Source organism: Mobula hypostoma, chromosome 22 (genome assembly GCF_963921235.1).
Source record: "Mobula hypostoma chromosome 22, sMobHyp1.1, whole genome shotgun sequence".
NCBI lineage: Eukaryota > Metazoa > Chordata > Chondrichthyes > Myliobatiformes > Myliobatidae > Mobula > Mobula hypostoma.
Window position 1 is genome coordinate 18,157,715 of NC_086118.1, and position 15,648 is coordinate 18,173,362.

At 41.2% G+C, this 15,648-nt stretch overlaps 1 protein-coding gene and 1 long non-coding RNA gene across 3 annotated transcripts in view; one reads left to right on the forward strand and one right to left on the reverse strand.

The window, feature by feature from the left end:
* dnah9 (dynein, axonemal, heavy chain 9) overlaps positions 1 to 15,648 on the forward strand; it is a 585,611-nt gene that overhangs the window by 520,808 nt on the left and 49,155 nt on the right. Inside the window, exons 65-66 of the mRNA XM_063074264.1 lie at positions 4,447 to 4,638; positions 13,420 to 13,590. Coding sequence (XP_062930334.1) covers positions 4,447 to 4,638; positions 13,420 to 13,590 — 363 coding nt within the window. The remainder of the gene's footprint in view (positions 1 to 4,446; positions 4,639 to 13,419; positions 13,591 to 15,648) is intronic.
* Positions 1 to 15,648, reverse strand: part of LOC134360203 (uncharacterized) — a 62,223-nt gene that overhangs the window by 38,893 nt on the left and 7,682 nt on the right. The window lies entirely within an intron of this gene.

Sequence of the window (15,648 nt, forward strand, 5' to 3'; positions counted from 1 at the left end):
TGATGAAAGGCAGGGATTGGAGGGGACATTGACATCATCTCAAGCTTATAAAATGCAGGAGATTGTGGGTGGAAGAGGAAAATGAGTGGATTGTAGCAACATACATCAAAGTTGCTGGTGAACACAGCAGGCCAAGCAGCATCTATAGGAAGAGGCGCAGTCGACGTTTCAATATTATCATTATTTAAATGTCATGAGAAATAACATTATCTTGGTAGATATGAGATTAGGTTAATTTTATCCAACCTCAAAAGCAGGTGGCAAAACATTGCAGTATAAATCTGCAGATCTTTGCTTTATTTTCCCACCATTACCTTATGAAGCATTTCTTCTTTGAAAATGTTTCAATTATTACAAAACTAATTTAGTGTGTGAAATGGATAAACACAGTGAATAATATTGGACCCACCAGTCAATGTATTCATTTGATGAATCAACATATTTGCCTTTGTCATACTGCTACTGTTTTTCAGTTCAACTTTTCTCAACTTCATTGCCTGCTTTATATTTTCAGAAGCTTTTCATGTCAATGAGAAATGCAACAGTGGTATTCATGGTCCACTGAGGATACTAATCATTATGGACTTCTCCAAAACTGAGGAACAAAAGTGCTGTGAAATAATGTTCCAAAGCAGTGTTATAATGTATCTTAATCAGTCCAGCATGGCAAATGGCATTTGCTCCTCAAGCATTTATTTGCCTTCTTAACTAAATAGACAGCATGCATAATTAATGCAGCAAGCTGACATGCTGCGTGCTGAAGGGCCACATTTGTATCTGGCTTATCAGAGTGACAATTATAAAGATTTTATACATGGTTGAAACGCTCATGTTTGTTCACATCATCATAGTGAATCCCTAGCATACAGGAATAAGAATTTTAGGAGCGTCTGGATGTAGACATTTATGTGCATTGCACATGTACTTCCTTATTGCCCTTACCTGGTTTTACTGGTTGGAATGCTTTGCTTCTGTCAAGTAGCAACATCATTTCCGGCAAGCACTCTCCTAATTAGTTCTGACTGAAACATGGAAACATAGAAAACATAGAGCACAATACAGGCCCTTCGGCCCACAAAGCTGTGCCGAACATGTCTCTACCTTAGAACTACCTAGGCTTTACCCATAGCCCTCCGTTTTTCGACACTCCATGTAGCTATCCAGGAGTTTCTTAAAAGACCCTATCATTCCCGTCTCCACCACTGCTGCCGACAGCCCATTCCACACACTCACCACTCTCTGCGTAAAAAAACTTACCCCTGACATCTGTTAGTATGAAGTTAGCATTCAAATTTTTGTTCCCGCCTAATGTGAAGTGTTAATGGAAAATGTATTTCCAAACTTTGTTGTTTATATACTTGCAGTTGTGCATGCTCAGAGGATTATCATGGCAATCTTAGAATCCTTCCTTGGCTATCCTAATATCTTTGGACTGCTTACAGAGTAAAATTCATACCTCAGTGGTCACAGTACTCATTTATAATGCAGAATACATAGGGATAAGTTACCTTTCTGATTTGGAATTTCTGATTCTCTCTGCTATATTTTGGTTGAAACATTAAATTGAGATCCCTTCCACCCATGTGGATTCTCCAATACTACTTAAGGAATCACAATAACACACACAAAATGCTGAAGGAACTCAGAAGGCCAGGCAGCATCTAGGAAAAGAGTACAGTCGGCATTCTGGGCCGAAACCCTTTGGCAGATTGCTTGGATTTCCAGCATCTGCAGATTTTCTCTTATTGGTGAATCACAAATGAGCTTTCTCTTGTGTCATAGTGAATAATTATTTCACAATTAGCACCTAAAAACAGATACCTGATTATGTGATCTTGGTCATCCAATTGCATGTGGGATGTTTCCTTGAAAAATCCCCTGCTGTGTTTCCTACAATATAGCATTCAGAAGCAGATAGTAGATTGACTGTAAAGTGCATTGGGATTTCCAGAGGCTTTGAAAGGCATGATATGAAAGAAAGCTCTTCTTTTTTTTGCTGAATTTAAACTTTCTTAGTGACAACATAAATGTTTTATTTATTAGATTCTCTTAACAATATCCAATTATTTACGAGTGCTGGTTCTAACATGCACTGTGGAGTAGAGTGCAGACTGCAGAGCAAAATATATTACAATTTCTGGTTAAAATGAAAATATTTATTTTCTTATTACAGTTTAACCTATATCTTCATCATGTTAAGTAATAATGGCACATGCTATGAGATAAATTTGCGTTTCTGAACTGCCAGCAGAAAATTGCTCTGATCAGTTCTAAGAAAGCCTAGAAATGAAAGACTAAGAAGAGAAATAGAGTACCTCCATACTGACTGGATGTATGTAGCTTTCAAATAGCTTTCAGTCTTTTTCCCTATGAACAAGAATCAAAGTTAATCAGATTCTTCTTTTGTTCTTTTTCACAAACTTCTCAATGAACTGAACTCCTATAAAATTGTTGTTAATTGCCAGACATATTGGTGCTTTTGAGAAAGAATGACACTGAAAATTGTTATATTTAATTATCCTTTTTATTACCAGGTCATCTGGTTTATGGTGACAGAATTCAGTTCCATCTTCATCACATGATACTCTGGAACTTTTTTGACTTTTTTTCTATTTTTATTTCTGACAACTTTCTCTCAAGTGAGACTGGGCCCTCACCTGTCCTCCACTACTATCCTGAACACTGGTACACCACAAGGTTGTGTATTGAGTCCCATACTCTACTCCCTCTTCACTTACGACTGTGGACCTGCATTTAACACCAATGCCATCGTCAAATTCGCAGACGACACAACAATGATCAGGTTGATCTCCAACAGAGACGAATCAGCATACAGAGCAGAGGTACAGAACTTAATGGGCTGGTGCTCAGAGAACAACCTGTCTCTTAATATAGCAAAGACTAAGGAGCTAATTATCAACCTTGAAAAGTCCGGGATGACGAGTACGCTCCAGTCTACATTAACGGAGACAAAGTGGAGAGAGTGTCCAGTTTCAGGTTTCTGGGAATACACACCTCAGAAGACCTTGCATGGTCCACTAACACCACAACAATAGTTAAGAAAGCACAGCAACGCTTGTTTTTCCTCGGGACGCTGAAGAAAGCTGGTCTACCTGAACAGATGCTGGTGACCTTTTACCACTGCACCACAGAGAGCATCTTACCATACTGCATCTCTGTGTGGTATCTCAGTTGTACAGCAGCTGATAGGAAAGCAGTTCAGCAGGTCGTCTCTAGCACACAGAAGGTTATCGGGACACAGCTGGAGGACACCTACAGCTCACGCTGCCTAAGGAAAGCTACCAGCGTCTGTAAGGACAATACACACCCATGCAATCATTTGTTTGAACTTCTTCCATCTGGCAGATGTTATGAGATTTTCTATGCCCACACTTCCAGACTGAAAAACAGCTTTTTCCCCAGAACTATAATTGCTCTGAACCAATCGATCAAGCATCATCCATAAATTGTTATATTGCTACTTTAATACTGGTTTTATGGCTGTCATGCATCTGAGTTGTGCTTTTGTACTGCTGGACGTTGTTTGTACTGGCTGGTTACTTGATTTTATTTATTGTTTATTTATTTTATTTGTTGTTTTATAGCATTGAGTACAAGAGTTGCAAACTCATTTTCGCTGTATTGGTGCATGACAAATTGTACTATGCAATGACCATAAAGATATTTCATATTTCATTTCATAAATGTGTGGTTTTACTCATTGCATAACATGTCAGAGCTCCAACTTGACTGAAGCAAAATATGTCTTGTATGCAAATTTCAAATTTGTTTTGAGATGCACTGTGGAATAGGCCCTTCCAGCCCTTCCAACCACACTGTATTTCTTTGGACTGTGGGAGGAAACCAGAGTACCTGGAGGAAACCCATATGCTCGCTGGGAGAATGTACAAACCCCTTAGAGGCAGTGGCAGGGATTCCACCTGGGTCACCTGTACTGTAAAGCATTGTGCTAACCACAGGGCTACCACGCCTCCCCAATTTTAACTGGTAAAATGTAAAGCAGACGATCAGTTACTTTGTATAATCAAATATGAATGACCCATTAAACATCTGTGAAATAAATAAGTTTTTTTCTCATCTTAGCCTCTTCTTAAGATGCATCTTCCATAGCTGTGTGCAGAAAGGAAAGGCAAAATGCTTGTATGTTTGAGTTATGCTAGTTGAATCATGTTCAGGAGGCATTATCATGACTATATGGCTTAATGTGGAGTAATACCTAGAGACAGAAACAAAGATTATTGTATGCTGAATGTTGAAATGATAAAACACTGAAAACATGCAGCTTTTCTTCAGAAGAAAATCAAAGAGGCGTTAGGCTGATCTTCCAATTGAATATTAATTCACTTATTATTTCTACAGCCACTGCTGGGCTGGTTGCAAATTACAGAAATTTTCATTATGAATAATTATTTGTTTCTATTGTAGGTCCCCTATGATGACTTACGCTATCTGTTTGGTGAAATTATGTATGGAGGGCATATCACAGATGACTGGGATAGGCGGCTATGCAGAACATACTTGGAGGAGTTTATTAAGCCAGAGATGATGGAAGGAGAAGTATTATTGGCAGCAGGATTCCCGCTCCCTCCAAACTTGGACTACAATGGCTACCACCAGGTACACAGTTATTTTGTTTAGGTTTAGCACGGTTTCTTATTGTCACATGTACCAAGATATAGTGATAAGCTGGCCTTGCCTACTGTTTATACAGATCAAGATTACACGGTGCACTGAGGTAGAACAAGATAAAACAATAACAGTGCAAAATTATAAAAGCTACAGAGAAAGTGCATGTAAGCAATAAGTGCAGGATCAAAACGAAGTAGATTGTGAGAACAAGAGTCCATCTTATCAGAAAAGAGGTCCATACACTAATGCATTAATAATATGATTGATTTCCTTTAAGCTCTTAGTAATGGTGGTAATGCTACTGTGTGCAATTTCAAAAACTAAAGCCTGTTGGACAACTCTTAGCTTTGCGCCCTCAGTGATCATCACAGTAATAACTTGTCACAGTACAAAATTCAAAGCCTGAAAAAGCATGACTAAAGGCTACCTAATTTTAGCAGGGGTTGAATGACCTAAAGTAGTGAGGTTAGTTGGTAACAAAAGCATTGAAGATATGCTGGTGTGAGAAGGATGAAATTTGACTTAGAGACATTGGACAATACAGCACAGAAACAGGCCCTTTGGCCCATCTATTCCATACCAAACTATTTGCACTGCCTATTCCCATCAACCTGCATCCAGACCATAGTCCTCCATACCCCTACCATCCATGTACCTATCCAAACTTCTCTTAAATGTTGAAATCAGGCTCACATGCACCACAGCTCATTCCACACTCTCAGTTCCCTCTGAGTGAAGAAGTTTCCCATCATATTTCCCTTAATTGTGTCACTTTTCACCCTTAACCCATGACCACTAGTTGCAGTCCCATCCAACCTAGGTGGAAAATGCCTGCTTGCATTTACCCTACCTATACTCCTCATAATTCTTGTATGCCTCTATCCAATCTCCTCTCAATCTTCTACATTCCAAGGAATAAAGTCCTAACCTATCTGGTTAATCTGTCAGGGTAATCTGTCCATACAACTGATGTCTTCCAGACCCAGCAACATCCTTGTAAATTTTCTCTGTACTCTTTCAACCCCATTTACATCTTTCCAGTAGGTAGATAGACTTTCTGAAAGAAAACAGAGATTTGTCTGTCGAGCTACTGTCAATGCCTAGGCAGTTTTATTATCTCTTACAAGACAGCGTATAAAATTGCCATGCTGCAAGTTCCACTGTACATTGTAATCTATGGCCAACATGGTAGTCATCTGATTTCATTTGACTGGAGTTTGAGTTTTCACTGCGACTGTCTCTTGAGCTACATCCTGATCAAGTCCCCAGATATGGGAGGACATTATTGCACCAGAAAGGATAGTCTCAAACTTCCAATCATTCTATGCTTCTTACCTATGACAGCACAGACTTTCCAATAGATTTTCCAGAGCACAAAGAGCAAATGTACACATCCAACTCCTTCAGGAGGCTGCCCTTTTGAGATTCTTTAAATACAAGGTACAGACATTCAGTATTTACAAGACAGTAAGTACACTCAGATTAAAATAAGGTTACTACAGTCTATTAGACAATCAATACCCTAGGAGGACCGCCGCTCCAGGAAGTCCCCCCAATGTGCCCATTGCGACCGCATGCTCCCCCTCCAAGGATAGTCGGGCACAAATGTATCCTTGGAAAAGGGGTAGGTAGTCGGCCTGACAACACCCTCCATTTTCTGCCGCCTAGACCCATGAATGGCCACCTTGGCCAGGCCCAGGAGCAAGCCCGCCAGGAGATCCTCCTCATGACCCACCCCGTTCCGAACTGGGTGCCTGTATGTTAGAAGTGTGGGACTACAATGCAGCCAAAACCTAAACAGCAACCCCTTTAGAAACTCAAACAGGGGCTACAACCTCTCACATTCCGTGTAAGCATGGTACACTGACTCCTCCTGCCCACAGAATGGACAGGTGGATGGGGCGTCAGTGAACCTGCTCAAAAACCTGTTGTACAGTCCTGCCCGATGCAACACCTTCCACCACAGGTTTTTACCATATCCTGGCCAGTGAGTTCATATTTGACCTTGTTCTCTGGCGCTACCCTGTCTGGAAGAACAAAATTTCTATCGTCTGTGATTTGAGGCAGATTTGATGGAAAAAGGAGAAATATGCGCTATAATTAGGTTTAGGTGTTTAGGCAATGGTCTCTTTTTTGGGTTTCAGACGTGTCCTCAGCACCACTAGCCCAGTACTGTCCAGTACCACCATCTTCAATGGTGTTAGAATACAAAGATGTAACTCCTGGTTAATTCTTGTACTTCTTATCCATCAGGAAGAATGCTATTTGGGTGATAGGTCCACCATAAATATTTGTAAATGTTAATAAACTTCTTCCAATGCTGCCTCCATGTTCTGAGCTTGAATTCAGCATGGACAAATATTCCCAACTGACTTGCTTACTTTATCTATCTGTCTATCTATTTATTTACTTTTTATTGATTGATTGATTCATTAATTGAGATACAGAGTGGAGTATGCCCTTCCAGCCCTTACAGCCACACTGCCGTGCAATCCCCCATTTTAATCCCTAGCCTACAAACTCCTTACAAGCAGCAGCAGGAATTGAACCCGGGTCATGTAGTGCCAACACTCTGCTACCGTGTCACCCTGAGCACATGTCTGCAGGACATCCTGTGGGTATGGAGATGTCTCCTAATTTTTAGCTGCTGCACTATCTCGTGCTGTTCAGTGTCTGATAACAGAGACGGCTCTCTCTCATGTTATACAATTTCTCGGGTCAGATTCATTCTTTGAACAGCATGTGCTCCAACTACAGTGCATCTCTTCCTTAAAAGGTTCAGGCTGCAATGAAGCAGTGTAAGTTAACCTTCAGCCAGCTACTTATAAGATTAGCTGTCTGTTGATGCATCTCCCCAAAGGGCAGGGTGATTAGCAGTGGAAAGCCACTGAAATTATGTAAATGAGCAGGCAGCATCCTGTTAGTGCAGGTTAATTGAACATCACATAGACATCCCCCGCCACCTCCCTTTGCATCTGAAGAAACTCAGACCCCTGTAATTCTTGTTATCTAATTCTTCTTTCCTGAATTTCAGCTCACAAGGCAAAGGAACAGCAGCACAAAAGATTGATAATGGGCCAATTAATGGACTATAGCAATAGTGTACATCAGCCTGCATCATTTGCACAGTTGGACATCATTTCAACAGCTTATATTCTCATAAATAAAATGAATCACAGTCCTTTTATCCTTGGTTATGGGTTCAGCTCCAGGACAAGATGATGCTTTCTGATTATATAGGGTTTTTGCAAAGAAGAATTCAATTTCTGCAGTCCCGTTGTTGATTTGTTCCTACAAATGAGAACGTAATGGGAATTTGTAAAAAGCTTCACAAGGTCCCTCATCAAAATTTATTTCATTTATTTAGTAATATAGTGCGAAACAAGCTGTTCCGGCCCAACGAGCTGTGCCGCCAAGCAACCCGCTTACTTGACCTTAGCCTAATCACAACACAATAAAATGACCAATTAACCAACTAACTGTATATATTTGAACTGTTGGAGAAAACCAGCGCACCCGGAAGAAACCCACAATGTCACAGGGAGAATGTACAAAGTGTACAAACTCCTTACAGACAGCAGCGGAATTGAACTCTGAACTCCAACGCTTCGAGCTGTGATATAATGAATATGTATATGCTAAGATGATGTGTGTGAAATACCATCTCAGGCTACGTCCACACTAGACCGGATAATTTTGAAAACGCCAGTTTCGCGTAAAAACGATAGGCGTCCACACCAGGTGTTTTTGAAAATACCTCCATCCTCATTAAAACGGGTACGTGGGTGAATGTCCTCCTACTGGACATGCGCAGAACACATCTACAGAATTCACCCGCTTGGACAAGTACGCCCGACTCCGACAGTTTGGACCAAGCAACAGGTGATGGCTGTGACATGTTTGGTGTCGAAAGACTGGGTGCGCGTTTGTCCAGTTGGTTGGGAAGTTGTTAGAGTTGATTGTCAAGGATGAGGTTACGGAGTACCTGGAGGCATATGACAAGATAGGCAGAACTCAGCATGGATTCCTTAAAGGAAAATCCTGCCTGACAAACCTATTACAATTTTTTGAGGAAATTACAAGTAGGCTAGACAAGGGAGATGCAGTGGATGTTGTATATTTGGATTTTCAGAAGGCCTTTGACAAGGTGCCACTCATGAGGCTACTTAACAAAATAAGAGCCCATGGAATTACGGGAAAGTTACATACGTGGATAGAGCATTGGCTGATTGTCAGGAAACAGAGAGTGGGAATAAAGGGATCCTATTCTGGTTGGCTGCCGGTTACCAGTGGTGTTCCACAGGGGTCAGTGTTGGGGCCGCTTCTTTTTACATTGTACATCAACGATTTGGATTATGGAATAGATAGCTTTGTGGCTAAGTTTGCTGACGATACGAACATAGGTGGAGGGGCCAGTAGTGCTGAGGAAACGGAAAGTCTGCAGAGAGACTTGGATAGATTGGAAGAATGAGCAAAGAAGTGGCAAATGAAATACAATGTTGGAAAGTGTATGGTTATGCACTTTGGCAAAAGAAATAAACTGGCAAACTATTATTTAAATGGGGAAAGAATTCAAAGTTCTGAGATGCAACGGGACTTGGGAGTCCTCATACAGGATACTCTTATGGTTAACCTCCAGGTTGAGTCGGTGGTGAAGAAGGCAAATGCAATGTTGGCATTCATTTCTAGAGGAATAGAGTATAGGAGCAAGGATGTGATGTTGAGGCTCTATAAGGCACTGGTGAGATCTCACTTGGAATACTGTGGGAAGTTTTGGTCTCCTTATTTAAGAAAGGATGTGCTGACGTTGGAGAGGGTACAGAGAAGATTCACTAGAATGATTCCAGGAATGAGAGGGTTAACATATGAAGAACATATGTCCCTTGCGAGGGGGAACATAGAATCAGGAGACGTAGAGTCAGTATGGATAGAACTGAGAAATTCTAAGGGTAGAAAGACCCTAATGGGAGTTATATACAGGCCCCCAAACAGTAGTCTGGATGTAGGGTGTAAGTTGAATCAAGAGTTAAAATTGGCATGTCGCAAAGGTAATGCTACAGTTGTTATGGGGAACTTCAACATGCAGGTAGACTGGAGGAATCAGGTTGGTACTGGACCCCAAGAAAAGGAGTTTGTGGAGTCCCTCTGAGATGGATTCTTAGAACAGCTTGTACTGGAGCCTACCAGAGAGAACGCAATTCTAGATTTAGTGTTGTGCAATGAACTGGATTTGATCAGGGACCTCGAGGTAAAGGAGCCATTAGGAGGTAGTGATTATAATATGATAAGTTTTAATCTACAATTTGAGAGGGAGAAGGGAAACTCGGAAGTGTCAGTATTACAGTTGAACAAAGGGAACTGTGGTGCTATGAGGGAGGAGCTGGCCAAAGTTCAATGGAACAATACCCTAGCAGGGATGACAGTGGAACAGCAATGGCAAGTGTTTCTGGGAATAATGCGGAAGGTGCAGGATCAGTTCATTCCAAAGAGGAAGAAAGATCCTAAGGGGAGTAAGGGGAGGACGTGGCTGACAAGGAAAGTAATGGACAGTATAAAAACAAAAGAGAAGAAGTATAACATAGCAAAGACGAGTGGGAAGCCGGAGGATTGGGAAACTTTTAAAGAGCAACAGAAGGTAACTAGAAAGGCAATATGTGGAGAAAAAATGGGGTGTGAAGGTAAACTAGCCAAGAATATAAAGGAGGATAGTAAAAGCTTCTTTAGGTATGTGAAAAGGAAAAAAATAGTTAAGACCAAAATTGGGCCCTTGAAGGCAGAAGCGGGTGAATTTGGAAACAAGGAAATGGCAGACGAGTTGAACAGGTACTTTGGATCTGTCTTCACTAGGGAAGACACAAGCAATCTCCCAGATGTAATAGTGGTCAAAGGACCTAGGGTAATGGATGAACTGAAGGAAATTTATATTAGGCAGGAAATGGTGTTGGATAGGCTGTTGGTTCTGAAGGCTCATAAGTCCCTGGGACCTGATGGTCTGCATCCCAGGGTACTTAAGGAGGTGGCTTTAGAAATCGTGGACGCATTGGTAATCATTTTCCAATGTTCTATAGATCCAGGATCAGTTCCTGTGGATTGGGGGGTGGCTAATGTTGTCCCTCTCTTCAAGAAGGGAGGAAGAGAGAAAACAGGGAATTATAGACCGGTTAGCCTGACGTCAGTGGTGGGAAAGATGCTGGAGTCAATTATAAAAGATGAAATTACGTCACATCTGGATAGTAGTAACAGGACTGGTCCGAGTCAGCATGGATCTACAAAGGGGAAATCGTGCTTGACCAATCTTCTGGAATTTTTTGAGGATGTAACTATGAAAATGGACAAGGGAGAGCCAGTGGATGTAGTGTACCTGGACTTTCAGAAAGCCTTTGATAAAGTCCCACATAGGAGATTGGTGGGCAAAATTAGGGCACATGGTATTGGGGGCAGAGTACTGACATCGATTGAAAATTAGCTGGCTGACAGAAAACAAAGAATAGTGATTAACGGGTCCCTTTCGGAATGGCAGGTGGTGACCAGTGGGGTACCGCAGGGTTCAGTGCTGGGACCACAGCTGTTTACAATATATATTAATGATTTAGATGAGGGAATTAAAAGTAACATTAGCAAATTTGCCGATGACACAAAGCTGGGTGGCAGTGTGAAATGTGAGGAGGATGTTATGAGAATGCAGGGTGACTTGGACAGGCTGGGTGAGAGGGCGGATGCATGGCAGATGCAGTTTAATGTGGATAAATGTGAGGTTATCCACTTTGGTGGTAAGAATGGGAAGGCAGATTATTATCTAAATGGAGTCAAGTTAGGAAAAGGGGAAGCTCATGATAAAATGGCGGAGCAGACTCGATAGGCCGAATGGCCAACTTCTGCTCCTTTGTCTTATGGTCTTATGGTCTTACAGACTAGAAAAAATTAAAAGGAAATTGCCAAAGGACGGACAGCTGTTGGGTTTGGTGCAGGAGGGCTTAAAACTGAAAAAAAAACAAATACTGGAGCGTATGGAGGCAACCGACAGGGAGTTCACGTACAGTATGACCCGGCTGACGACGAACCTTGAAAAACTGACTAACTCTGTTGCAGAAGGATCTGCAATGATGAGGACTATGATGGCTCCCCCCACCCCCAGTACTTTTAACCAGCCTCACAGCCACTACAATAGCTACACATACGGACACACAGACCCCCGGGTGGCCCCACCAACACCTTCCCCACTCCCACAGAGGGGTCACCCTGGAAACATTTCCGACAGCCATAGTCTCTTCACCGATGAAAGGGACAACAGCTACAACTAAATGCAATAAGGCTTGTTACTGGGCAAAAGTGAAATTTGCTGTTACCTCATTTGTTTGCCTTTACTTTTGCCATGTCTTTCTGTATTATTTTGCTGTATTTAACATGTGCAATAAAATGAGTTACTGGGCAAAAGTGGTTTTATTTTTACCTGAGTCAAAGTGAAACTTACAATTTTTGGCCTTAACATTTTCACGTCTATGCCTAACATAAGCTACTACTTAAAAATGACATTTTGGAAGTAGTGACAATTGCATCTGTTAAATGTTTGCACAAGCAATACATGGATAAAGCAACTTGTTAAATGTATAAAACATGTCTGCATCAGTGTTATCTTGTACTTCCATACAATGTTACACTAGGCTGTTACACATCTATTGTCAGAGAAGTACTTGCATAAATAGGTAAACCACCTTCATACAAGCAAGGACAGAAAACAGGGCAAAGTGAGTATACTTATTTATTCAGTAAGTTATGGGTCAAAGTATTTGGTGAGTACATTTCTAACTCTTCTGGCTTCAGTCTTGTTGTCGTCTATTCTGAAATTGAAATCCTGACGAAGGGTCTCGGCCTGAGACGTCGACTGCACCTCTTCCTAGAGATGCTGCCTGGCCTGCTGCGTTCACCAGCAACTTTTATGTGTGTTGTCTGAAATTGTTAGGTTGTGTGGGGTAGGGTTGAAGTTAACGTAGACAATAAAGTAAACAACTCACGCATGAAGCTGTCCGCCATTGTTGTTGTGGTGTTGGAGGTTGCATTCAAGAAAACGATGAACTGCCACGCTGCTGCCACCATCTGTTCTGGCACGTCATGACAACGTTTTTAAAAAGCTCCGGTTACCCCGTACACACTACACCACCCAACCAGCGTTTTCAGATTTACGCACTCTGGAGAGCGTTTTAGAAAAGCTCTGTTTTCGGGGGAGAAAAATGCTGTTTAAGTGTGGACAGAGGGTCAAAATGAAGAGAAAAAGCTTTGGTTATGGATTTATCTCGTCTAGTGTGGACATAGCCTCAGAATATACCTATTCTGCACAGCTATATACAAGGAATGCAAATAGTATGGGTAATGTAGAGACAGCAAGAGAAAACATCATTCCAGCTCAGTCATACCCTGGGTATTTTGGCTAATGCCATGGGAAATCATTGCAAATGGTTTATGAAATAAAAACATAAAATGCTAAAGATCTTAGCAGGTCAAGCAGCTTCTGCAGAAAGAAAAAGTTAATGTGTCACATCTGGGACCCTCCTTTAGAGCTAATTATTGGTTCTTTTGAAGGGTCTGTGTCTGAGACTTAAACCCATTTTTCTGCATGGATGCTGCTCGACCTAATGAACAGCTCCTGGGTTTCTTTTAGGGTTCCAGCATCTGTAGCATTTTGATTTTATGTTTAAATGCTTTATTAATATTGTTATGTTCCAAAGAGTATGTTGCATTTCTCTTTTCAAAAATGCTCTCTTTTCTCATCAGTATATCGACGACATGCTTCCACCTGAGTCCCCCTACCTATATGGTCTCCATCCCAATGCAGAGATTGGGTTCCTCACGTTAACATCAGAAAAGCTCTTCCGGACAGTGCTGGAAATGCAGCCCAGGGACAGCAGTGGTGGAGAGGGCGGAAGTATTACACGAGAAGAAAAGGTAAATTACTTGTTTGAAAAGCAAATTTGCTGTTTCCAAAGGCATATGATGATTGTTGTTTCCATAGTTCAGATGCAAAAGCACAATTTGGTATTTTTTTCAACCCTGGTTTTTTTAATGTAAAGGATAATACTGGAAGTTATGTTGTGTTATTTACTGATAAGCTAGTTTTCCAGTGCCTGAAGACAGAGATCAGGTCAATGTTATTAACTACTATTATGCTGATGAACAGAACCTCAGGAAGGAAACATAAAGTAGGAGATTAGCTCAGGGCTCAAATATTCTGCTCCACCAGTTCTCTTGGTGCCTCAGTCCCTCACCCACACCCAAGATCATTCTACTTTTGCATTGTTTGTTCTTATACGTATTCAGTCTTCAATAAGCTTTATTTAATATTACCTTTGGGAAGACTGGCTGGATTATGTAGCACCAGAACTTTAATTCCTTCCTCTGTTAACTCCAGCTTATTGATTCAGATCACCCGTTGAGCCTCCACCTTCCGTAGATTCCAGCTCCTGCAGAACTCTGCTGGCAGATCCTATATCACATTGATACCTCCTTGTCTACTTTGCTACTCAGTTTCCCAATACATTTAAAATTCTCATCTTTGTGCTCATATCCACCCATGGTATCAGAGTACCCTATCTTTCTTATTTCATTTCGCCCTACCATCTTGTTACTTCCCCATTTCTTTGACTGGTTTCTTGTGTAATCATCCAATCAATTTTACATATGCTAGAACGCCTTCAAATCAGTGAATTCCGGTTAATTGGGCCATCATATAATCGGGGCAGTTGCCAATGTCTGGAATGGTGAGTGGGATTGCCTTGAGAGAAAATGCTGGCCATGCTAGGTGTGTAAGAAGGACTTTATTTAAAATAAACAAACGTTGGAGATGTCTTGATAGAACAGATGTGCAGAAGATATCTCCTCTTGTGAGAGATTCTCAGACTAGGGATTACTGTTTGATAGATGTGACTACGGTATCACTGGCTCCTAGGATGCCAGGCAAATGTCCTCTTCTGGCAAACTCCTTTAGATTCATTGCCACAATCAGTGTAATTGGTCAAGTATAATGCAGAACAGATATAGTATGTAGTTTCCTCTGCTATGCCCCAGTGGTGCTGTAATTAAGGGAGAACACTGAGAGTAAACAATGTAGTTCAATTATAGCAATGTAATTACAGTAAAGGATTGCCAATATAATTAGTGTGGCTGAGGAGAGGAGTAAGAGTGAGACCAATAATGAGTCTGTGACGTAAAGCTTGAAAATTCTCCCAAACTAGATCATGTTGATAATCATTTCAAAAACTGAATAGCTCACTGTGTGACAAATCAGTAAGATAATGTAATTTGAGGTTCAGATAGAACATGCATGATAGTTAAGGCCTGAAGCTAAATAAAGATTCAAGATTGTTTAATGTCATGCTCCAATACACAAGTGTAAAGGAGGACAAAATATTTGTTACTCCAGATCTGATGCAGCACAAAAAAAACACAATAAGATAATAAAACACAATAATAAAACATACAAAATAAATACATTGGATAGCTTATATACATGGATTGATTCTACGTCCACGAAGTGACAAGGGTGTTTGTACATAAGATGACTCTGAGAGGAAATGTTAAAGTAGTGCCGGTGGGTGTGTGGATGGGTGGGTTAGTCAGTGGAGCTGTTGATCAGCTTTACTGCTTGGGGAAAATAATCGTTTTTGTGTTTGGTGGTATTGGGGTCTTGGTATGGATGCTATGTAGCCACATCCCTGATGGGAGTGGGACAACAGTCCATGAGCAGGCTGGGTGGGAGTCTTCCTGATGTTACTGGCCCTTTTTGAGCACGTTTCTGAATACATGTCCTTGGTGGCAGGTAGGCTGGTGTCGATGATATGTTGGGCAGTTTTGTCTGTCCACTATTGAGCTTTTTTGTCCGCTGCAGTGCAGTTTCCATGTAGTGTTGCAGCTTGTTAGGATACCTTCTACTGTGCATCTAGAAGAATGTGAGTATAGATATGCATAGTACAACTCTCTTCAAAAGGTAAAGACTTTGCTGAGGTT